This window comes from Leopardus geoffroyi, chromosome B4, assembly GCF_018350155.1.
Source record: "Leopardus geoffroyi isolate Oge1 chromosome B4, O.geoffroyi_Oge1_pat1.0, whole genome shotgun sequence".
NCBI classification, from domain to species: domain Eukaryota; kingdom Metazoa; phylum Chordata; class Mammalia; order Carnivora; family Felidae; genus Leopardus; species Leopardus geoffroyi.
The window spans coordinates 71,597,723-71,623,435 of record NC_059341.1 but is presented as its reverse complement, the minus strand read 5'-3'; the positions used below and the strand labels follow the sequence as shown (position 1 = coordinate 71,623,435).

Below are 25,713 nucleotides of genomic sequence, written 5' to 3'. Positions count from 1 at the left end.
TATAAACAAATGACTGTAATTGGATTGTATAAACATCTACATAAACTTTAAATTTTACATCACTTTACATGTTACAAAGTGCTTGTACATAGTCTGCATCATTGGATTTCCAGGACTACCTGTCAGAGAAGCACAGTAGATAATTAGCCTAATGTTACCAGTGAAAAAACAAAGGCTCAAAGCTGTTAAAGGATTGTCCAAAGCTCTATGGCAAATTAGTAGTGGAGTTGGGGCTTCAGCTTCGGGTCTTTTCACCCTATAGTCCAGTCCCCTTTGTTGCTAATTCTAGTTTTCAAACCATGTTTGGTGAGGTTCTAAGGTGAGGTCTTGGGGATTACTCAAGAACTGAGGGTGACACTAAAAAGCCAGGGATTAGGGTCGATATAGTGGCTCTACTTTTGTTGTTCTATATATATGTTGGGGGTTCCATGCTCCATGCTGCCTTGTTAAAGGTAAAAAAGAATGTTTATAACAAAAATTTAGTTTAAAAACTGTTTTACATAGCTGTATATAAAAAACCAAGAGTCTTCCAGTGAAGTTTCAAGAAACTGTCATTTCTTGCAGCAGCTGTTGAACCTTTCATAAAGACAGAAAAAAACAACAAAAAAAATGCATTAAAGAGTTGGTTTGAAATGTACACTTAGGAAAAAAAGATGAACCCTACCTTTTTCACTTTTTCAATAAATATAAAAAATCAGTACCTTCTTAATATCTGGTCTCTTATTTTTCTTTTCATGCAAGCATTGACTGGCAACAGAATACATGGTTTCAATGGAAATGGGATCAATGTCATTCATCTTCGTATCAATATAATCTTCAATTGTCTTTTCTTCATCTTCGATTTCTTCTTTAATATCTAGCTTTAAAACAAATGTTAAAACTTTAGTAGGAGTTTCAAAGAAAAGTGAGAGAAATCAGAATATAAATGGATTTATTTCATCTACTTCATAACAACATGTACTCTTACTTTACTGTCTATTTTTATAACCTTACTAAGAATTAAAGACATACAGGAGAAACCCTATTTGTCTATTTATACATCTATTCATACCTAGGTACATACATACCTTTTAGATACTTTCGGCCATTTGCCTTCTAATTTTTGTATTTCTGTTGCTGAGCTAATTGCGCTCATGTTCCCATTGGCAGCATTTACTAGGCTGCTAGCCCAAGGTGATTTGCTTCTTGATGTGCTCCTGATAATGCAGTTCCAATTTCTGGACCCAAAATCCTCCTCCCTGGACAGGCACACTTGTCTATAGGTACTCAAATTATTGAATCAAAGATAAAGAGGTAGAAGGAAAAAGGGGACAGGGCCATGATAAAAAAGTACTGTATAGGGAGAGAGACATAGAACTAGGATGATGTAGTGGGTCAAGTGATGGCCCTGAAAACAGTATGTCCAAGTCCTAATCCCCAGAATCTATGCTTATGACTTTATTTGAAGAAAAGGTCTTTGCAGATGTCATTAAGCATCTTGAGATGAGATCATCCTAGGTTATCCACGTGGGCCCTAAATCCAATGATGAGCATCTGTAGAAGAGACAGAGAAGAGAAGAAAACAGACACAGAGAAGACAGTGTGACCACAGAGGCAGAAATGAATGATGTGGCCTCAAGTCAAGGAATGCCAGCAGCCACTAGAAGCTGGAAGGGGCAAGGCAAGAATCTCCTCTGGAGCCTCCAGAGGGAATATGGCCCTGACAGCCCCTTGATTTCAGATTTCTTGCTTCCAGAACGATGAAAGAATAAGTTTCTGTTATTTTATGTCCCAATTTCTTACAGCAGCCCTAGGAAACTATTATCATTGAAAAGACTACTTATGTGAGGTCAGTTGTAAACCCTCCAGAAACTCTTCCAGAAGAATTTTAAGGGGCGCCTGGGTGGCTCAGTTAAGCTTCTGACTCTTGGTTTCGGCTCAGTTCATGATCTCATGGTTCATGGGTTTGAGCTCTGTATTGGGCTCTGTGCTGACAGTGTGGAGCCTGATTGGGATTCTCTCCCTCTCTCTCTCTGCCCCTCTCCATCTCTCTCTCTCAAAATAAATAAATAAATACACATTAAAAAAAAAAAAAATTTTGAAAGCATTTGGGCGATGGCAGAATCTAGTGATGTAAAGGTTCTTTCAAGGATCACTCACTCCCTTTTGGTTATATTTGTAATAAAATCTTACTACTTTATGGTCATCTTGCATGCACACCTTAAGAGTAAGTAAAAGGGTATAATCTTCCCTGAAGTTTTATGATTTTCATTATTATATGATCATGCATAAAGGTTAGGACTGAGATGGATTGTGTGTTTTTCTGTATTTCATCCTTACTCAAACCAAAGGTTTGAGTCTTTCATAATATATTAAAGGAGAAAAAGTCTGAGGGAAAAGGATTTAGGCTTTTAGACAGGTAGGCTTTGCTTAAAAAGTATAAATTACACAGTAAAAAAAAAAAAAAAGGAGAGTTCTTTTAGTTTTTTTTAACTGTCTTGTATTTTTATTTATTTATTTTTAATTTTTAAACATTTATTTATTTTTGAGAGACAGAGACAGAGCACTAGTGGGGGAGGGGCAAAGACAGAGGGAGACACAAAATCCGAAGCAGGCTCCAGGCTCTGAGCTGTCAGTACAGAGCCCGACGTGGGGCTTGAACCCATGAACAATGAGATTATGACCTGAGCTGAAGTCAGATGCTTAACCAACTGAGCCACACAGGCACCCCAACTGTACTGTTTTTAAAAAAAAAATTTTTTTTAATGTTTATTTATTTTTGGGAGACAGAGAGACAAAGTACAAGCAGGGGAGGCGCAGAGAGAGAGGGAGACACAGAATCTGAAGCAGGCTCCAGGCTCTGAGCTGTCAGCACAGAGCCTGATGCAGGGCTCAAACCCATGAAGCTCAGATCATGACCTGGGCTGAAGTCGCACACTTAACCCATTGAGTCACCCAGGCACCCCTGTATTTTTAATTTATACACTTTCTCTGTATAATCCCATCCACACCCAAAGCTTTATCTACACTTGGACACTAATGGTTCCAAAACATTGTATCTGCAGCTGAGGCTTCCTTCCTGATGTCCAACACACAGTAAGTAATGTACATAAACTATAACAACATATATATAGCTATGTATAGCTATATATTATATACAAGATATAATTATTATGCAGATAATATAATAATATAAATATATATTATACAAATAATAACTTTTCACAGTAATATTATGTTCTGTAAATATACCTTAATGCGAAATGTTATATAATATATAATACCGGAATAGTACATATCCGGGAAACCATGGAAAGCTTTATAATGTACTTTTTATTAAGGGACACCAGTAACAATATTATAATATATAGATATCATACTTATGGCTTTTCTTAAAAGAGTATGACACCAAACTCTTGAGCAAACATAGCTTTTGACTTTCTAAACTCCATAGGGAAATAATCTGTTATTCATGTATTATCTGAATTTTTCACACTGGTTTGTCTCATTAGAACACATAAATTAGAAGAAAGCCAGCATAGATATTTAATTTTAAGAAAAGCTTATACATGATAGTATTTTTGTAATCTTTAGTTTACAAAAGATTTTTGTAAATATTTAATTTTATAAAAAGACCCTCTAACTTCTTAAAATTTACTATATGGGGGAAAAAAGGGGCAAGGCATAATTTTCTCATAACTTTAGCATTCAGTTAGTCTATTTATGTAATTGCCAACGAATGCCGAATATAATACACAGGTCATGTTTTCTATCATAATTTTATAATTAAAATACTTCATAGCGGTGCCTAGGTGGCTCAGTTGGTTGAGCGTCCGACTCTTGACTTTGGCTCAAGTCATGATCCCAGGGTCGTGGGATTGAGCCCCACATTGGGCTCTGTGTTGAGTGTTGTGCCTGTTTAAGATTCTCCCTCTCTCTCTCCCTCCCTCTCTCTCTCTCCCACTGCCCCTCATTCCAATTCACACTTTCTTGCTCTCTCTCTCCCTCAAATAAAAAACAAACAAACAAATAAGTAAAATAAAAATAAAATACTCCATAATAGAAATAGATAGCAAATTTTACCAGTAATTCTATTCTGATACAAATGTGAAAGGAAGCAATATTGTTTTTTCTCTCTGAGCTGAAAAGTCTGTTAGTAATCATCCTGAAAGTAACAACAACAACAAAAAAATACTGGAGAAGACCTAAAAGATTATATAGTTCTATTCTGATATTACCCACAAAGAAACCAGAACATAGAATATATAAGTGACTTTACAAAGCTTCACAAATTCTTCATGGCAGAGCTGAGATTAGAAGTCTGTTACGCTTTTTCCATATGCCACTGGGTAATTGCCAATGGAAAAATTGCCAATAGAAAGTGACATATCTAGATGCCAAACTTACCCATACAAATTTAGATTATAAATGCAAAAGAAAAGGACTGGAAAAAATGAGTCTTTCAATTACCAATAACTGAGGTTCACGGTATTCATCTACAGCTGGAAGTCCAGTTATTATTTCTAATAAAACCTATGAAGACAAAAAAAGATCCATTACTGTAACACTCAAGACAACATATAGAAACTAGACAGAATATGGGTCTTGATTATGAAATCTGATTAATCATTTCCACACATTGCATTATGCCTTTCAGGCATTAAAGCAGAAAGGACATGAGCTGTGGTCATTTCTCACCATCATTCCCTCACAGAAACCTTGGGTTCCAGCAAACCCCACAAGCAGTACTTTTTGATTGTCAACTTACTAAACAATCAGCTCCACTCACTATGTATTCTAGACATTCTGTCCCCTGTCTTGCAGGGGATTCTTCACAAGAATAATTGTCTCTGGCTTTTAGAATATTATTTTCTAAAGTTTAGGCCTATCCTACAACTCTGTGCCTTAACAACACAGTGCTATGAGGTTAAATTTCCATATAGGAAACATGCGCGCAAAAATAAGATGAAGTAGCACCTAATGTCTCCAACCATTTCCACTCACTCCATATTAAAAGTTATTAGGAACAGACCAGTAGATCAGAAAATGCCAAAGTGTACATCTGTTAAAAAATAATTCATTTAAAAACTGACAGTAAATACATGCTGTATATGATTTGCTTTATGCGCTAATGTAAGCTTCATACTAATTTGTGAGGATAGTGTGTTAAAAAAGTCACTTCTTACAGTAACTTCAGAAATCAATTTAAAAGTTTACAAATTTGGAGAAGGTTTTATGACTTTCTCATTTAACTAAAGGTTAAAGTAAACAATATACATACTTACATAAGAGAGCTAAGAAAGACAGGTGTGTTCAAAATATTCTACTTCAACTTCACAGTTATAGCCAGAATGATTATTGTTACGAATTATATATGTGAAACTTACCACACCAAAGCTGTATATGTCAGATTTGGGTGTTATTTCTCCTCGTAAAGCCTCAGGTGCCATATAAGCTGTTGTTCCCACAATTCTGCTAGTCATGACTGTTTGGGCAAACTTCTCAGAAGCCCTTGCAAGCCCAAAGTCTGATATTTTGGCTGTAAAGTCTTCATCTAGTAAGATATTTGCACTGAAATAAAGTAAAGTTTGAAGAAAATAATATTTTTCTTTTCAAGCAAGTCAAACAGTCAGGTGTATGAACATACGTACATATTTACAGAGTAGACTATTTTATAATACACATCATAAAAGCCTGAAATTCGTGTAAACAAATCTAGACTTCAGATTGAAGCTAAAGAGAAATAATTGTCTTCTTTTTCCTTTTTGTTTCTTGAGGAAAAATTTTAGAAGAATATAAATGAAATAAAACTGTCCACATTAGTGAGAGATAATTTCATTGTTTCACAAATAATTTATTTTGGGAAAATATCCCTCAGTCTCCAGTCTTAAATTCCTTTCCTAACATTTCCCAACTCATTTAAGAACCAATTTCCAAACAAAGTATCTTAATTATTCATCTCTTTATTCTTTTTTTTTAAGTTTTTAGTTTTAATTCCAGTATAGTTAACATGAAGTATTATATTAGGTTCAGGTATTATTCTCTCCCTCTCTCTCTTTTTTTGTACTATCTGATAACTTTCAAAGAGGAAAGAACATGGCTAAGAGGTCTTCATTCATTCATTACACACATTCACTCATACACACATACTCACATTCAATAAAACTTTATCAAGGACTTGCTATGTATAATAGTATTTGATCTCAGTGCTGCATAGAGGGGGAGTTTTCAAATCTTGTCCATGACAAAGGTATATACCTAATTTTAAAAATCCAAAAAATATTCCACAATGGTGATGTTATGTACAAAACGCTGAGAGAACAACTAAATGCCTGGAAGAACTGGAGAAAATTCTAAAGACAGGGTAAACAGTGTGCTTAAAGGATTGTTAGAAGGTGATGGTTAAATGAGGGGAAAAGGTATTTTGGCAAATGGAGCAACACGTACATAGTGATGAAAACAAAAGCATGTGATCAATTTCGAGAAGCTGGTGCCCACGGAACATGGAGAGAATATGAACTTCATTCTGTGATAGCAGGACGCCAGTGAAAGTTTCCTGGTAATGAATTAGTGCTATTACACCTGATTTTTAGGAACACTACCTGGCCAATGTAGTAGTGAATGGAAGAGAACTGGTACAGACTGGTTAAAGGCTGACCATGAAAGCTTGTAATAAAATAAGAGAGAGAGTCTAGATAAAGAAAGAACACTGTGGGTGAAAAGGAGCTGAAAAGTTTGAGGCATGTTCAAAGGAACTTTGTAATTAGTCTGATACGAGGAATGAGAAAGACTAGCTGGGAGACAGGATGAATAGTGACTTCATTTAATCAGGAAGAGAATATAGGAGGAAGATTGGTTTGGAAGAGAAAATGAATTTGATTTCTGACATGTTAACTTGGAGGCTGCTGTGGGACATCCAGGTGAGGTATTTTTGGCCTGGAGATACCGAAAATATAGGATTGGAGGCTGATGATACGGATGATGATAGAGTCACCCACAACTAGATAGTAGGTGAAGTCAATATAATGTCAGTCAGCAAGAATATGTTGTGAGAACAGAAGAGACAGGAGGTGAGAACATGAGGAAATGCACCAATATGTAAGGGATGAGAGAGAGTGCCTGTCCTGTCATCCAAGCTTGATCCCTCTATCTGGACTCCGTCCTAAATTCTCAGGAACCTTACTCTATAAATTATCTTCTTCTTTCTTCTACTTTATCATCTCCCTCTTCCCATAGGCATAAAAGCATGCTTTAGTCTTCACCATCTAAAAAAAAAAGGTTTCCTGAGTGACATTTTATTTTCAGCGATCATTCTTCACTATCCAAATGTCTTAAAAGACTTGTCTACGCTCACATCTCAGTTCTCCAGCTTTCTCTCTCCTCAACTACAAGCTGAATTCTGCCCAATTGCTACGTGTGGAAACAGAGCTCTGTAAAGATACTAATGACCTTCAGGGCACTAATCAAATGGTTATTTTCAATCCTCATCCTGACTTCCAGAAAGCAACTGACATTTTTGACTAATACTTCTTAGGAAATGCTCTCTCCTTATTTTCACGGATACCACACTTTCCTGGTTCTCATCTTACCTTTCTATGCCTATTTTCTTAGATTCCTTAGGGATCATGCTCTTCTAGTTGGCCATTAAGTCTTAAAGTTCCTTAGGACTAAATCTTGGGAACTTTTCTTAATCTCTATCTCTCCTTAAGTGAATACAATCATATGACAGGTCTTCAATTATCGCCTACATGCAAGTAATGCACAAATTTAATGTCTTCAGCTCAGACTTCTTTCAGGTCCAAATCTGTATATCACATTGTCTATTTAACATCTCTACTTCTATATCTTAAGAGAATCTTAAACATAACATGTACAAAAGAGAATTCATATTCTCAACCCTCAACCTGGTCCTCTTCCACACATCATCCCAGAATGCAATTCAGGAAGCTATAAATCCAGGAGTCATTCCTGACATGTCCCTCTTCCTGACCCCTCTGCAGCCAAGATATGAGCAGGTCCTGCTATCTTAAATCTCTCAAATCTGCTCACTTCTTTTGATATGAACAGCTATCACCAAGACTTCTGTGAAAGCCTAACTCTCCCTTCTTACAAACTGTTCTCTACACTGAGAGTCAAAATGACCTTCTCAAAACTTAAACATGAGGCCACATCCCTACTTATAATTCTTCAACGGCATCTGGTTATTTGATGATAAAAGTAAAGTCCTTACCTTAGTCTATTAAATCCTACAGGGTTTAGCTCCTTGCTGATTTCTATAAATTTATCTTGTATCAATCATTCCTTCCATTTCTGCACTTCAGTTATAACTGTGTTCATTTCACTTCCTGTAATTAATTCATCATGACCGCATGCTCCCTCTCAACATTGGTTTCACAAATGCAGAATGCTGTTTTCCCGACCTTCTTTAGCCACCCTCAACTTGAGCCCACTTATTTCCCACTCATTCTTTGGATCTCTGCTAAAATATCACATCCTCAGAGAACACTTCTTTATACTAATATTTATATTAAATGCTGTATACTGCACACTAAAGTTTTTTATGATCTTGTGATCATTCGTCTGATGTCAAATGCAACAAGTGCTACTTTTGCTAAATATATTATCTTCAATGCCTACCATATGGTAGGTGCTCAATTAATATTTGTTACTTATGTAAGAAGAAAGAGACCTGAAATGCACCCATGGAGGATGAAAGTGATTCAGAAAATAATGGTGACCTCGAAAATAATTTTGACAAGGTAAAAGTGGTCAAGAAAAACGAAATGCCATGCTATTAAAAAAAAAAGAAAGGCCATGTAGGATGAGCACTAAAAATAGATCACTGGGTTTGTAATAAAGGAAATTATAGAACATCTTAATGAGAAGACCTTTCATGGGGTGCCATAAGTTAAGACATGCATGTAATTATGAATTGAAAGGGTGAGAGCAAGTTATTCTTTAAAAAAATTTTTTTTAAATGTTTGTTTATATTTGACAGAGAGAGGGGGACAGAGCATGATCAGGGGAGGGTCAGAGAGAGAGAGAGAGAGAGAGAGAGAGGGAGACACAGAATGGGAAGCAGGCTCCAGGCTCCAAGGTGTCGGCACAGAGCCTGACCCGAGGCTTGAACTCAGAGACCGCGAGATCATGACCTGAGCTGAAGTCGGACACTCAACCAACTGAGCCACCCAGGCGCCCCTAGAGCAAGTTATTTTTTAAAGTTGGTTCTCCAAAAGCTTTTTAAGAGTAGCATTTACCTTTTAATGTCTCTATGAATATGATGGTTTTCATGTAAAAAACTGATGCCAGTAGCTGCACCCTGAGCAATCTTGCATCTCATATGCCAAGAAAGTGGTGGAGTATCATCCTTATAAAGTAAGAAAACAACCCATTAAAAAAAAGAACAACTTTCTCAGCAACTGCTGAAAATGATATCATATCACCCAGATTTAGAATTGCAATTTTTAAAAACTGTTCAAAAATAATCTCTCAATAAGATCAAACCGGAGTTACCAATTCTTATTTGATAATAAAAATATATAAGAGCATCTTCAAAGACTAGTCTTGACTGATAATTTTATGTTTAAGATTATTACCTAATAGAATGGCAATCCCAGTTGTTTACCTATCAGCTGTAAAATTTTCAAAGAACAAGAAAAATATTAAGATTAATGTGGTTCAAATAACCTTGTCAGAAAGTGAATATTCATATTCCAACACATAAAGAGAAAGCCAAGCAATATGATGAACAAATATCTTACCAAGCAGGACAGCCTGTCCAGCAATGACCCATTGGGCATGTAAACATACACTAAGCAGAGGTCATCTCCATCACTTGAGAAACCAAGTAGTTCTACTAAGTTTTCATGTTGACACCTACGACAAATAATTTTGCACTCAAAATTATTATGATACATACATACATTCAGCTGTAGGTTGAAGGTTATTCAATTTGGAACTTTAACAGAAAAAAAAGGAGTAAGAAAATATTGATATGCTATGTATCATTATATTATAATATGTATGTTTATAGTATGTATATTTATTACAACCGCTTATAATTTTCTGCAAACAGTTCTTTCAGACAATACTGATCAACATTAGAAGCAACCCCTTTTTCCATTTTATAGTAAAAGCTCAATACTTTAGAACTTTGGAACTTGTGACAGTTTGGTTAAGGACTTGGGTTGATATTTACCTTTGCGTAGCACAATTTTCAATGATAGTACAGCCAAGATTTCAACAAGTCTGCTGAAACTGGTATGACAATCTTTTCAAGAACTTTTTAACATATCCAAAGCACTGATTTATAGACGTGTGATCTCTAACCACATCTAATTTACACATTTCTGATCTTTAATGATATGTTATAACCTAATTTGAGTTTCTTTATATACTTGAATAAAACTAAAGAGAGCTGAAACATAACAAAACCTTAGGTTTCCAAGGCAAAGTAGGAAGAAAAGTGGGCAAAGTCCTAAGTTTAAAGCCTAGCTTCGCCACCCTCTGGATATTTGACCTATAGGCCAAATTAACAGTTAACAGGTTAACAACCTCACTAAACTTCAGCAACTTTACCAGATGTGGATAGTAATACCGATTATGTAACACGGATGCTCTGAGAATTGAATGAGCAAATACATGAGAGCCTAGAAATATACTTAGAACATGATAACATTCCATCCACGTGCTTACTCATTTTGATTCAACATCATCTAAAATTCTGACATTTCATTATTTCAAATCAGACTTTAATTTGAAATCAGTCTGTCCTCATAAATATTTTAAGAAGTACAAATTAAAACAGTAAGTGCTCTATTTTCCACCAAACTGGCACATTTTTAAAATGAGTTGGCAACATTTGATGACTTTATACTATATACAAGGCACTGCAGTAAATGATTTACCTGCTTTGTTTTATTGAATTCTCACAATAACTTAATGAAGTAAACACTATTATCCCATTTTATAGATGAAAAAACTAATGAATAGACAGTTAAGAAACTTGGCCAGGGTTATTTTGCTAGTAAGATCCAAAAATTGGTACTTGTTAAAAAACAGTGATAATATTCAACAGTGGTGAGGTAAAGGTGAAATTTGACATTGTAATACATTGCTGGCAGGAGCATAAATCACTATTTATAAAGCCATTTGGACATGTGCTTGAAAAGTTTTTAAGAAGCTCATGAATTCTGAATGAGTAATTCTTCTAGGACTCTACCTGATGAAATATGCAGAGCTGCATTTAAAGATTTATGTACAACAAGATTTAATGGAGCTTTAATTTGTAATGTTGAAAATTAGAAATTAACCTAGTAGGGTAATGGTTAAATAAAATATAATCATCATATATGCCAAATAATTAACATATAATACCTTGAAATTAATGTATGATAACAAAATGTTTTAAAATTATTTTTAATGACATGGGAAAATTGTATACACACATCATGAGGCAAGTACATCAAAATATTAGTCATGGTTATCTCTGAGTGATATATTTAAGGGATGATTTTTATTATTGTAAATATATATTCCCGTATTTCGTAGATTATCTACTTTGGACAAATTACTTTTAGGATTGGAGAGTGGGTGTTAGAGTAGGGGGAACAAAATCCTGAAAGAGTTTTTTTTTTTTTTTTTAAATCAGTATGCATTATTTTTACTGTCACTGAATTAATTCCAGTCTGTTCTTTCTTTCTTGAGGTTAAGCAACTAGAATCGGTAATTTATAGCAATGGGTGTAACTGAGTGTAAACTGGTAAATCTCATTAGAATTGTATAGTGACTGAGGGTGACTACACTTATGGTGGTGAGCACTGAGTAATGTAGAGAACTGCCGAATCGGTATGTTGTACACCTGAAACTAATAGAACGCTGTATGTCAATTACATTTCAATATTAAAAAAATACATTTAAAAAAAGTAAAAAGAGAAAAGGTCAAGCTCTGGAATCAGATCCGAATATGAAAGGCAGATCTGATTTTTACTGGCTATGTGGCCTCAGGCAAGTTACTTAATGTTTCTAAACCTCAATGAAAAAAAAAATGTAGGGAGGTTACAATAACCTTTATGAGGATTAAATGAGGCCACACACATAAAATACACTGCACTACAATTATTAGAATAATTTCCTGACTTGTTTCCCTTATTCTTCCTGAAGACACCCAACAATTTTCAAGCATACTGGGTCAAAGTTTTCTAAGCATTCTGGCATATAACTTTTTCCTGGTTTAGGGTTGTTAAGATATCTAAGGGCCTATTATTCTATAATTTTTTTTTTTTTTTGTATCTCTATAATTTATCTGTCATGAATTTTGGGAGCAGCAGAGGATAATGGAAGATATTTGAAACCCTTTGTAACTTTGCTATGATTTAAAATAATAACTGCTGTTTTATCTGCAGGCATATAAGCATATGCAGTCACAGAATTATAGAGTCAAAATTCTTTCAATTCCTCTAATCTGAACCCTTTATTTTAATTTTACATATCTGAAAATATCACTAGTTCATGGCATACTCTGGGTAAGAAACCAGGCCCCCTGCTTCTTGTCCTGCTCTTGTCCATTATATCACACTGTCAAATTAACTTACTTTGCCATAACTTTTATTTCTTGATCAAACTGCTGTTTCAGTTCTTCAGTACTAATGTCAACCATCTGAAAAAATAATATGTAATATAATACAACATGATAACCTTAAGGCTCCTAAAGCTAGAAGGAGGCACAAGCGATTGCCTGGCTGATCTTGCTTTCTTTAAAATAGTAAGGCATTATTCTCTCCCTTCTGTAGAATAACCGAGAACTGGAAATATTACTGATTTGTTCAAGGTCCTATGGCTAGTTAGCAGAAGGAAAAAAACCCTAAAAACCATATAACCATATAAGTCTCAGTTACTGTAGGAACAAAATGAAATAATGTGAGACTTCATTGTATAAACATTCTGAAGAAAAAATTTGCTGTAAGAAAACATAAGCAAATTTGAAGGCAAAAAGAACAACAAAACCTGCAAAAGTATTTGTACTGTATATAACAATGGGTGACTATTTTTATCATATAAATATGTATTATATGGATATTTCTAAAACATAATAACAGATTTATAATATAACAAATCAACTACATGCTGAACACTCTAGTAGCAATGGGAATGAGGGATCTAGACAAGAATTTTTTCAATCTTTTTTCTTATTGTGTAATTTTTAAACTTCATTTTTAAATGAGAACAGTAACATAAGAAAGTTATTTTTACAAAATTCTCTTAGTGTCTTCCCATTTTAATCCTGATTATGCATAAAAGCACTATGTAGAACAGGGCTTCTCAACTTTATTTTGTGATTCTTCCAAAATTATATATACAATTATATGTGTATGCCTATAACTACATTTTTGTAGGGACAGGATCTGTAGCTTTCAACAAAATTTTAAGTGTTCAGAACCACCAGCTTAGAAGATGTTTAAAGAAAATACGCTCTGAAATAATGTATTTCCTAAGGACTAATTTAAAGCTTAAGATAGAGCACCCTAGGAAGCAACTTTTTCCTTTAATTCTTTGTACTCCTAAACATGTAACTTACTGCTGCAAGCTTCTTCACTGCTACAGTTTTGTTGTTCACGCAGCCTTTATACACAACTCCAAACCCGCCCTCTCCCATCTTGTTGCCACCGACAGAAATGGGCCTTTCATCAAAGTTATTTGTGACATTCTTCAATTCATAAAATGAAAAGCTGTGAAAACCTATAATGTCAATGAAATAAGAAAAAAAAGTGCTTCAATAAAAAGGATATTGGTTTTAATAACTTCAGTGTTTTCTCAACTTGATTATTTCATGTATACACAAATATTTAAAGTTTGGATTAGACAGGATAGGAGAGAGTAAAGCTATATTTTAAACTAAAAATTTAAGTTTTATCTTGAGAATTCTGTTTGGGGGTCCTCCACCCAAAACTCTAGTCACTTATTTTCTTTACAAAATGACCTTTTCAAGTTATGTAAATATTTATACATTTTTTCATATTTCTATGGTTGTATATTCTGTTGACTGTACTTACTGATAACACACTAATACAATGAAGATGGTGCTTAATAGGTCAGGAGGGAAAAAAAGAAAACCCACAAAAGAGCTATTGCCAGTGTGCACAAACGAAAGGAGAGATTTATTTCAAAGCAGTGATGGGCTTAATGACAAACCGGCCAGGGGAAAGCACTGTACGTGTTACTTACGTGTATCACTCCCTGCTAAACTTGTATTGTCTGGACTTGAGGAGTCAGGGGGCATATAGTTTTGTTCAAGATCCTGCACAGGTAACACAAATGTCCTGTCTTTGCCACAGAGAGGCATTTCTTTCTGCGGAACTGTTACAGCTTCTTTAGCAGGTAGTGTATTAACAGTTTGGGGAACAGCATCTGCCAAATGAAGTTACAAGTTGTTCTTCAATACGGAAAAGTGTTTGTCCAAAAGTTAAACTAGGAACTTGGTTCATTTGACATCACTTCAGTTTCCACATGTCAACCCCATTTTCTCACAGCACACATGATAAGCTACCTAGTATGAATTTGTGAGTTTGGGGTTAAGGTGATTAGAGAGGGTAAGGCGATGTTTTCAAAGTCTATGAGCCACCTACCTCAGAGCACTGAAGTGCTTGTTTAAAAACATAGACCTTAACCCAAGTCAAGAATTCTGATACAACCAGGAAGCTACCTGTTTAACAAGAACCCCAAGGGATTCTACTGCACACTGAAAAGTGACAACTGCTAGTATAAATGGCATCAAAGGGAAATAAGGCTATTAGGAAGGCATCTAGACAGTAACCCACCAGAATACAACGTAAGGATATCATGATCACAGAGTCCCATGAGGGTGGAGGTTAAGGGTAAAGAAAATCAAGAGCTAAAAACAAACAAACAAACACAACCAACCAACCAACCAACCAACCAACAAAAAACACCCCAAAACTAATTTTCATCCTTCTACACTTCCTACTAGCACAAAACTACCTGACTTGAATGGTGGGCTCAGGCCCAGTCACGAGGCCTCCTTCTCAGCAGCAAGTCCACAGTGCCCTATGTCTGGGGTGCTTTTTGAGTTGGGGAGGGTGGAAAGAATGAAAAGGAGTCTCAAATGTAAAGTTCATCTACTAGGAGAAAAAAGTCCAAGTAAGAAGACATGTTCCCATTTCTGCCACTTGCCTTTGCACCCTAATCGTTGATGCCCTACTCATGCTCAAGTTTACCTGGTAGCAAAAGACTTGCTGGGGCAAAAAACTCATTTTGGACCAAAAGATCCACAAGATCACCAACTGTGCAATTTGTGGTACCCCAGTCAAACAGTAATTCACAAGTGGGGCTTTTTCCAGTTTGAAGTAATGCTTCAAATCTCCTTAAAAGCAAGCAACAAAGAAACAAAATTAGTACGTAAATAGGCTTAACATGAAAATAGGAATTATTCCCTCATGCCCTTGTCTGGCCCATACCATCTCCTATAGTATTAAAGGAAAGGGGCAGCAGAAGAACCAGCCAGAATTACAGAGAACTGGGAAGATAGGCAGAAAGGAAACAGATGCTGAAGATACTATAGGTTAGCATATATTGAGTACTTACTGAGTATCTGCTCAGTGGGCCATGGGATGCACCCACATAAGCTCATTTAATTCTCAAAGATACTACAAATGTAGTACTAATTATGAATGAGAAAGCAAAGCATAAAGAGGTAAAATAACCAGCCCATAGCCACACAGCCAGAAAGCTGTATCTAAATTGAGATCCAAATTTAGATCTCACTTGACATAAGGGTCTGCTTTCAACCTACTAAGCTATATTTCTTCCTTACCTGACTTAATAACTCTGCTTATGAGTTAAAAAAAATTTTTTTTAATGTTTATTTATTTTTGAGAGACAGAGTGCGAATTGGGGAGGGGCACAGAGAGAGAGGGAGACGCAGAATCCGAAGGAGGCTCCAGGCTCCTAGCTGTCAGCACAGAGCCTGACATGGGGCCTGAACTCACAAACCGTGAGATCATGACCCGAGCCGAAGTCAGACGTTTAACCAGCTGAGCCACCCAGGCGCCCCTTAAATTTTTTTTTAATGTTTATTTTTGAGAGAGAGAGAAAAAGAGAAAGGCAGACAGAGAGGACAGAGGATTCGAAGCAGGCTCTGTGCTGACAGCAGTAAGCCTGATGCGGGGCTCTAACTCACTAACCATGAGATCACAGCCCGAGCCGAAGTTGGACGCTCAACCAGTTAAGCTCCTCAGGCACCCCCAGCCATATGATTTTCAATAAACCCTCCTGTTTAATGAAATACAATACTATACATAAACTTGGAGAATTATTCCTTTGATCTTAATTACATTTTAGTTAAATTAAGGAAAAACAGGTAATTTTTTTGTTCTTATTTCTTTAAAAATTAGTTCGGAAACTAACACTTAAAAATGTAACAATTTTTCCTGGTTTTCCTCCAAATTTTTTACATTGAAAAATTTCAAACCTACATAAAAGTTGAAAGAATAATACCATGAACAACCATTTGCCCTTCACCTAGAAGCACTAATTGACCAGTTGATAACACTTTTTCACACTTGTGTTCTTGCCCTCTCCCTTTACCTCTCCCTTTACCTGTATGCACACAGGCTTTACAGTGGAAGCCAGACACCTTGTACAATGTCTCACAGTCTAGATTTGTCTGACTACTTCCTCATGATTAAATTCAGGTTAAAAATGTTGGGTAACAAGGAATACAGGAGTACTGATGCATAGGGGCACTTGTACCCCAATGTTTATAGCAGCACTCTCAACAATAGCTAAATTATGGAAAGAGCCTATATGTCCATCAACTGATGAATGGATAAAGAAATTGTGGTTTATATACACAATGGAGTACTAGGTGGCAATGAGAAATAATGAAATATGGCCCTTTGTAGCAACATGGATGGAACTGGAGAGTGTTATGCTAAGTGAAATAAGCCATACAGAGAAAGACAGATACCATATGGTTTCACTCTTATGTGGATCCTGAGAAACTAACAGAAACCCATGGGGGAGGGGAAGGAAAAAAAAAAAAGAGGTTAGAGTGGGAGAGAGCCAAAGCATAAGGGACTCTTAAAAACTGAGAACAAACTGAGGGTTGATGGGGGGTGGGAGGGAGGGGAGGGTGGGTGATGGGTATTGAGGAGGGCACCTTTTGGGATGAGCACTGGGTGTTGTATGGAAACCAATTTGACAATAAACTTCAAATATTGAAAAAAAATAAAAAAGGAAAAAAAATAAAAAAATAAAAATGTTGGGTAAGAACACTACATAGGTGACAATGTGTTCTTGCCACTGTATCACATCCAGAGGGCACATAATGCAGTCTGTACCATTATTAGTGACCCAAAGTTTGATTACTTGGTTAAGGAGGTGTACTTCAGATTTTTTCTTTGTAAAAGCACCATTACCCTTCATAATTCATAAGTAACCTGTGGATAATACTTTGAAATCTTATGCATATCTTGTTCATTGACAACTTTTCATCTTGTCTTGTTAGCATCACTGATGAGTCTTGCATGAAGCAATTATTCATTGGTGGTTGTAAATTGGCAACTTTTCTATCATTTTTTCAATAATTATTTGTTACCATTAATCTGTAGAGAAGAGCTTTTTCTCCGCCCCCCCCCCACTGCCTCAACCATTCTCCAGAAGGTTTTGTTTTGTTTTTTTAAATTTTTTAACGTTTATTTATTTTTGAGACAGACAGAGAGAGACAGAGCATGAACGGGGAAGGGTCAGAAGAGGGAGACAAAGAATCTGAAACAGGCTCCAGGCTCTGAGCTGTCAGCACAGAGCCCGACGCGGGGCTCAAACTCACAGACCGTGAGATTGTGACCTGAGCCCAAGTCAGCGGCTCAACCGACTGAGCCACCCAGGCGCCCCCAGAAGGTTTTAATAGTATATCAGTAAACTATCTTTGAAAGTTGCCTTTCAAGGTTTAATCTTAAACTTCTTTCAAGTAACTTAAAGTGTTTATCCTTCATATGAGGAAACACTTCCTAGAAGGACTAAGAAGTTAAAGTTTTGGGATCTTTATTAGGTTAATGCTGAAAATCATAAATTAATGTCTTTTCCTCTTACTTTGAAAGACAGATTTTGATATAGGTTTGAGCTGAAGTAACAGCTTCAAAAATAAAATCTGTACTTGTATTTTACACTAAATCAAGGAGAGATAAGTAGACAAAGAATGAAATTATCTGAAGATAGTGTTGAAAAATCCTGCCTAAGAACTAAGAATTCTGTTTATAGATGTGTACATTTATAAGCAACTTTAAAATGTCAATTTGAAGAACTCCCAAAGTACATTGGTAAGGTGGAGTAGAGATTTATACACTTAGAATTTTACTAAAGATGCTTATAATATCCTATGTTCAATCTGGAAATGACAAGTGTGAGGCAGAGGAAACTGTTCTCATCTTGCTAAACAGAAAACTATAGTAAAAGTAGGAATCTTGATTCTAACCCAAAAACTTATTTGCAAGATCACAATACTAGCCAAGCTAACATAATGGAGAAGGAATAAAAAAATCATACACACAGAGGAAAAAGAGAGAGAGAGTTTTACTTTCTGAATTGCAACATTAGACAATATTTACATCTATTCATCATTCCAGATTGTGATGTAAGAATTTAAAAAGGAAGAGAATTTTATAGGTTACCTTATGTGAAACTGATTGTATCTATCATCACCAGATGGTTTTTTAATAGCTACCGCTAACTTCTTCCATCCTTCTTGAGGATCAATAAAATCTGACAGCTTCCTGATTAGTCCAACATTGAGGGAGCGCACATATGTTGAAGATGTTATGGGTTTATTCATCTTCTCTTCCTAAAATATGGAAAATTCTCATTAAAATTTTACAGTAGTTTTAGTGATGACATCTGTAAGCTTATAAATCACATTTTTCTACAGTATATGAAATGTTGGCAACTGATTACACCGTAATAAAGGAACACTCCAAAGTCCACTAACTGATATCCTAAGAAGAAATTAAAATTGTGGTTTATTTGTTTAATTGTCCTCTGTTCTTACTTACTTTCTCTACCTATAATTATCAATAAAAAATGGAAGAATCGTTTTCTGACACTGACATTTCCCAAGTATAATTTATCCAAAGGAGTAAAAAATTTACTTTTTCAGAAAAATTCCTGTGAATATATTCAGGAATCAAATCTATTAAATAACAGAGATTTATTTTTTAATTTAAAATATTTTTCTCAATCAGTATTTATTTACTATGAAACATTTACCACCACTCTTTGGTAGAAGTAAAAAAAAATGTCCTGAAATAATTTGAGTAGCATTAAAAGACACGGTAAATAGTCAACTTTTACTATAATATCTCTTTTTCAAATGCTCCACATTATTTGAATCCAGCAGACCTATCTGATCATGATTCATTCTCTACTAAGCCAAACCCTGTGGTTCACCACTTTACACTCTAGAGCAAACCTTTATTTCCTTATTCCCCTTTTTCTTTTGCCACTGCACCCTGGAGAGCATCAGCCAGGGATGGATTTCACAATTTTACTGGTACAACAGCATTGCTGAATATACCTAAGAAAACCTGGTAACTGAGCAGACTGGTATGAATACAAATTAATGGGGACCCCTTTTCCATGGGGCCTTCAACACTGCTGTTAATCCTATTACTTGTCTTCTCTCAGCTTATTGTCCTTAGTGACTATTTCACACCTTACCCTCTTTCCATGTGGTTTTATTTGATCTCTATGCCTCTCATTTTTAGCAAGTAGCAACCTTTCCTTCTAATTCATCAAGACAGAGAGATTTAGATATTCTTCTGTCAATTATTTTCCTGCTTCCCCCCATATATATATATTTTAAAAAATTTTTAATGTTTACTTATTTTTGAGAGAGAGAGAGAGACAGAGCATGAGCGGGGGAGGAGCAGAGAGAGAGGGAGACACAGAATCTGAAGCAGGTTCCAGGCTCCATGCTGCCAGCACAGAGCCCGACGTGGGGCTCGAACCCACGTACTGCGAGATCATGACCTAAGCCGAAGTTGGAGGCCCAACCGAATGAGTCACCCAGGCGCCCCATCCTCTTATATTTTTAACTTTAAGATGTACTATAATTAAATTTTGGAGTAAAAAATATATTCACGTGGTACAAAATTCAGAAGCTATAAAAGAGTAAGAAGCAAATGTCTCCCAGATCCTAGGCCTCTATATTTATATTCTCTTCTCTTTGGCCTTCTTTGACCATGGCATCTAAGTAGGTCTATCTGCCTTCAACCTAATTGTCTTTGATCACGGCACAATGTAACTGTAATCATGTATTTATTTGTTTAGTACCTGCCTCCCCCATCAGATTATAAGCTCCATGAGTTCAGGGACTATGCTCTTTCATTCACTAATATGAAACTAGTGACTAGCACGTGGTATATATTGCAGATAAATGTTAGAAATGAATGAATTTGTTGTCTAGTACCATGCTAAGTAATTCATATATTTCACTTAACCCTTACAGTGATGAAGACAATTTTAACATCTTTACTTCACAAAGGTAGTAAATGAAGACTTGTACATGAATCTGTATCTTACTCCAAAATTCATTCCATATGTCCATGCTTCTATAACTCAATGCATTGTTTGAGTCATTCTCTTTTCTATAAAGACAAGACATATCCTTTCATATATTCATATGTTCAAATAACATGTCAGGCTTTGGGGACGCCTGGGTGGCTCAGTTGGTTAAGGGTCCAACTTTGGCTCAGGTCATGATCTCGCGGGTTCGTGAGTTTGAGCCCCATGTCAGGCTCTGTGCTGACAGCTTGGAACCTGGAGCCTGCTTCAGATTCTGTGTCTCACTCTCTTTCTGCCTCTCCCCCGCTGATGCTCTGTCTCTCTGTCTCTCTCTCAAAAATAAATAAATCTTTGGGGCGCCTGGGTGGCGCAGTCGGTTAGGCGTCCGACTTCAGCCGGGTCACGATCTCGCGGTCCGTGAGTTTCAGCCCCGCGTCAGGCTCTGGGCTGATGGCTCAGAGCCTGGAGCCTGTTTCCGATTCTGTGTCTCCCTCTCTCTCTGCCCCTCCCCCGTTCATGCTCTCTCTCTGTCCCAAAAATGAATAAACGTTGAAAAAAAAAAAAATTTTAAAAAAATAAATAAATCTTAAAAAAAATTAAAAACAAACATGTCAGGCTTTGTACTTAGTGATGGGAGCTACAGAGAGGAGAAAAATCTTTGTTTTCAAGCTTCTCAGTCCAGCAGGGGATACAAAGAGTGAATGACAAATGTTACAAGAGCGGTGTGCATGGTGTGGATGCCCAGTGAAGGAGCATAAAGCCAAAGCAGTCTAAAGCAAATATATCAAGACAGATTTAGGTGGGGTGGGAAATTAGAAGGATGAGTGAAAAGGAATGAGGATAAACCTAAAGGGAAATTCCAAGCAGTAGGAATAGCAGGGAGAACATGGATTAGGCTCAGGCAAGGAGTTTGCTATGGCTGGAGCATGGGATGCATGTCATTAAGTAGTAAGAGAAGAGGTAGGAGAGGTAGGCAGGGCCAAATCATCATGCACCTCAGATATTAAGACAAGGAGTTTAAGCTTTCTACTAAAAGTTATCAGGAAGCCATTTCAGGATTTTAAAGAAAGGTGTCATGAGATCTTATTTGGTTAAGTGGATTCTCCTGGATAAAAAAATTTGAAGGGATGTATATTGAGATAAAGAGACCAGTTTGAAGACTTTGCAATAATCTAGGTCAGCAGAAATGAAAGCCTGAAAAAAGTTGAGGAATGGAGGGAAAAAAAGACTCAAAGATTTAGGAGGCCAAATTGAAATAATTTAACGACACATCAGATATTAGAGGGAGAGGAGAGCGAGGGAAATCCAGAAGCTGATTCCTGGTTTTTTGGCTTGGGCAGTTAGATGATAGAGGAAATGAAGTGTTCATGGTCATGTTAAATGTGAAATATCTACCTCTGGCACCATCTAGGGGATTTGGCACTAAGTAGCTAGATATATGGTCTGGAGCTTAGGAGAGAGGTTTAAGTAAAGAATGCTCAGTGTATGGGCATTCTCAAATGTTCACAAGTAAATTGTTGGTTGAAGCAACAAGTAAATATGAGGTTGCCTATTAGGAACATATAGAATATGAAGAAATGAAGAGAAAGAAGAACCTTTAAAAAGTATTGTTTAGCCATGGAGGTAAGAAAAAAAAACTAAGACAACAGCATATCAGAGATTTCTAGAATAGGGGATAGGTTGGTATAAAAGACCCAAAGAGGTCTGATAAATACTGCTGGGTGTGTTAGATTTGGAAACTGGATGACTTAAGAACAGTTTTTATAGAGCAGTGAGTGAATGATAAAAGTGCATTTTCCAAGAAATCTGGGTTTGAAGGGAAGGAGACACAGAGACAGAGACAGAAGGCATCAGTTCTCAAATTTGGTCTTGGTACCCTTTACACTCTTAAAAATTTCTGTGGACTCCAAAGAGTTTTTGTTTATGTTGGTTAGATCTATCAATATTTACCTTCTTAGAAACTGACACTGAGAACTTTAAAGATTACTTATTCATTAACTGATTAAAAATAATGAACATATTACATGTTAGCATACGTAATATATTTGATAAAAATACATTTTCCAAAATAAATAAAAGTGTGATATTATTTTACAGTTTTGTAAATGTCTTTAATGTTCAACTTAATAGAAGACAGCTGGATTCTCATATCTGCTTTTGCATGTAATCTGCTGCAGTATATTGATTTGGTTGACATATATGAAGAAAATCCAACTTGACACAGACACATAGCTGGAAACAGTATTTTAATAGCCTTTTCACAAAGTAGATTTTTCTCTTTGACACTATAGTGAACCTTGATAAAAGATAATTTCCTAAACCCTATCAATGAACTTTGTTTCATTAAAGTTCATTGCATTCTGAATCAATCTTTTACTCATAAGCGATTTTGACCCTATAAACCTCTTGAAAGAGACTTGGGGACACCAACAACATCCTGAAAACTGCTGGTTTAAGATTTGCTTTTAGAGTTAAGCCTGGTTGAAGATACAAAAAGGGATAGTGAATAGAGAGTATAGGTGAAGATGTAGCCTTGAATAGAAGGAAGATTCTTCCAAATCTTGAAAAGAGGAAGCAGAGGTTTGGATACAGACATATTTGAAGGGAGAGGGAGAATTCTCACACAACGTTATTTCTTGGTGAAGCAGAAGGTGAATTCATTTAGGGCTCAGTAAAATAACTGCCCAATCACCTTGAGGACAACCAGGTAAATGCCTAGGATTTCTTCAAGCTCAATGCAAAAGGCACTATTGGCTTTCCCTGATAATCATCTCCTTTGCTCCAAACTGTCACTAGTCACTCTTCCAGCATAACAATTATCATATTTTATTGTTTAATGTGTCTGCCTTCTCTTCTAGATGGTGTGCTTTCCTAAGCAGGGACCCAACCAAATTGAGCTTTAGCAGCTACTCAAAATAGTTGTGTTGGATGAAAGACTGATTTTAAAATTTTAATTTAGTTTTTTCAAGTTTATTTATTTATTTTGAGGCAGAGAAGAGAGGGAGAGAGAGAATCCCAAGCAGGCTGAAATATTGAATATTTCAGAATGCTAAAATAAATAAAGTAGACTGAAGTCTACTTTGTGCTGGATACTGATCTAAGTTCCTAGAGATAAAACATTAGGAAAATATGAAAAAAATAACTGAACTCATGGAGCTTATATTTTTAACAGAGGAAGATAGGCAATAAGCAAATAAACTCTATACTATGCTACATAGTGTGGACAAAAATAGAGAAGGGGTTTCATTTAAAAAAAAATTTTTTTTTTCAACGTTTATTTATTTTTTTTGGGACAGAGAGAGACAGAGCATGAACGGGGGAGGGGCAGAGAGAGAGGGAGACACAGAATCGGAAACAGGCTCCAGGCTCTGAGCCATCAGTCCAGAGCCTGAAGCGGGGCTTGAACTCAACGGACCGCGAGATGGTGACCTGGCTGAAGTCGGACGCTTAACCGACTGCGCCACCCAGGTGCCCCAGAAGGGGTTTCATTTTTAAAGAGGGTAGTCAGAGTAGGCCTCAGTAAAAAAGTGCCATGTGATTAAAGGTCTGAAGAAATGGGAAAGTCAGACATTGGGATATCTGTGGGAGAAGCCTGGAGACAAAAGGAATACTAAATGTAAAGGTCTGGAGTGGGCCCACTGAGAACAGCAAGGAGATGCTAAGTCTGGAGAGGAAGGAGCAGGAAAGTAGCAGATTAGATGAGAGAGGTAGGCTAGAGCCTATAGCCTTTGTATTGATTTTGTTTATCCTCTGAGTGAGAAAACAGTGGAGGCTTTGAGAATGGAGACATACACTCTATATTCATGTCTTAAAAGGACACTGGGGCTGCTGCTGAGAATAAAGGATATTGGAGTAAGAGTGGAGAGGCAGGGAGTGACCAATTAGTAGTTCAACAATCCAGGTGGGAGGTGCTAGTGGCTTGGGTGGTAGCAGAAAAGGTGCAAAGTCTTAGGATGCTGTATATTTTCTGAAGTAGAGCAAATAGAATCCTATGTGCTGATATGAAGGGCAAGGAGATTGCACCAAGATTTTTGGCCTGAACGTTTCCTGACATTTACTAGGATGGAGAAGACTGTAAGGTGCAAGTTTGGCCCGCAGGATCAGGAGCTTGGATTGGACAGGCAGAAAGCAAACTTCAAATGAGTGTTCAGCTTGAGAGAATAAAAGAGATAATGAACTTTCTGACCGATCTCTTCAAGGATTACCCTTAGAAAGGGGAAAGGCTGGCTTTAATATTCTCCACTCTTTGGGCTCCTTGGGCAGTAAGTTTTTCAAGCACAAATACAGCTATCTGTTTCCATTTTAAATGGCATTTTCTCGCTTTCTCAGGGTCTGCTTTTTATCCCTTTGTTATCTCTCATGCTCCAGGCTGTCAGGTATACTTTTCCCATCTGATTATGTACTTACCTGATCCTGACAGCCCTCTTCACTTTCTAATTTCCTGGAAACTTGGAAGCCAGAGTGACAAGTTAATTAGAATCTTGTGGAGGCCCAGAATGCTTTCCATGCCACGAGCATCTCTGCACGGAGCTGGCCTTACTTCCTGGTTCTCGGGAAAAGAGATTCATTTCGTAAATTGGTTCCCGCAACACAACGCCTGGGTGTTGAGAAACAGGACGCGAGGTCTGACACAGCCACACAATGAACTTGGTGACGCCTCTCCACGCCCCGGGCTCCTCCCCAGGTCCTATTCACTTTTTGATCCTCGGGAACCCACCCAAGTTTTTAGCCTGGAGCAAGCTGTGCGCACACAAACTACTTCCTCTCTGACTTTTCTCACTTTGCTATTTTCCTTCCGAAACCGTCCCTCAACAACCTTGCGGCAGAGGGATGGAGGCGGGAGCACAGATCTTGGACGACCTGTGAAGAAGGCGCGCACGGCGGGAATCCCTTACCTGCCCAGTAGCGGGGCGCCAGGGCGGCTGGGGCGCCTGGGCGGCCAGGGCACCGCCCAGCTGAGCCAGCTGCGAGGCCACCCGGACTTGGAACAGCAGCGGAGCGGGGAGGGTCCCACCTGTTAGTTCCAGCCCGAGACCCCGCCCACGTCCAAACCCCGCCCCACCTCTTTGCAAGTCCTGGCGTCTCCGCAGAGAAATTCCGGGTCTTGAGTAAGGCTCTGCTTTAAGTGGCAGCCTGCCCCTTTAATTACTCCGCTGTCGG

General features: G+C 37.0%; 1 protein-coding gene across 3 annotated transcripts; it reads right to left on the bottom strand.

Annotated features, from left to right (window-relative positions):
• IRAK4 (interleukin 1 receptor associated kinase 4) lies at window positions 1-25,647 on the bottom strand. Of its 3 annotated transcripts, none has more exons than XM_045466555.1 (12): window positions 25,449-25,647; window positions 18,666-18,835; window positions 15,213-15,358; window positions 14,203-14,385; window positions 13,556-13,716; window positions 12,573-12,637; window positions 9,741-9,855; window positions 9,237-9,346; window positions 5,367-5,550; window positions 4,450-4,512; window positions 702-860; window positions 1-576 (listed from the first exon to the last, which is right to left on the bottom strand). In XM_045466555.1, exons 2-12 carry the CDS (start codon window positions 18,824-18,826, stop codon window positions 541-543), a joined length of 1,383 nt encoding a protein of 460 aa, XP_045322511.1. In that variant the 5' UTR covers window positions 18,827-18,835; window positions 25,449-25,647; the 3' UTR covers window positions 1-540. The 3 variants fall into 3 exon arrangements, with proteins under 3 accessions (XP_045322511.1, XP_045322512.1, XP_045322514.1); XM_045466556.1 differs by lacking the exon at window positions 25,449-25,647 and adding an exon at window positions 24,961-25,086; XM_045466558.1 differs by lacking the exons at window positions 15,213-15,358; window positions 25,449-25,647 and having other exon boundaries at window positions 18,666-18,779.
• Window positions 25,648-25,713: the final 66 nt, after the last annotated feature.

Bases quoted from the DNA above. Each gene is read 5' to 3' on its own strand.
- IRAK4 (XM_045466555.1), bottom strand. From the start codon at position 18,826: ATGAATAAACCCATAACATCTTCAACATATGTGCGCTCCCTCAATGTT. The intron at 13,717-14,202 runs GTAAGTAACACG...TTGACATTATAG, and splicing joins TTTAGCAGGGAGTGATACAC to GTTTTCACAGCTTTTCATTT. The intron at 5,551-9,236 runs GTAAATGCTACT...ACTTTATTTCAG, and splicing joins ATTCATAGAGACATTAAAAG to TGCAAATATCTTACTAGATG.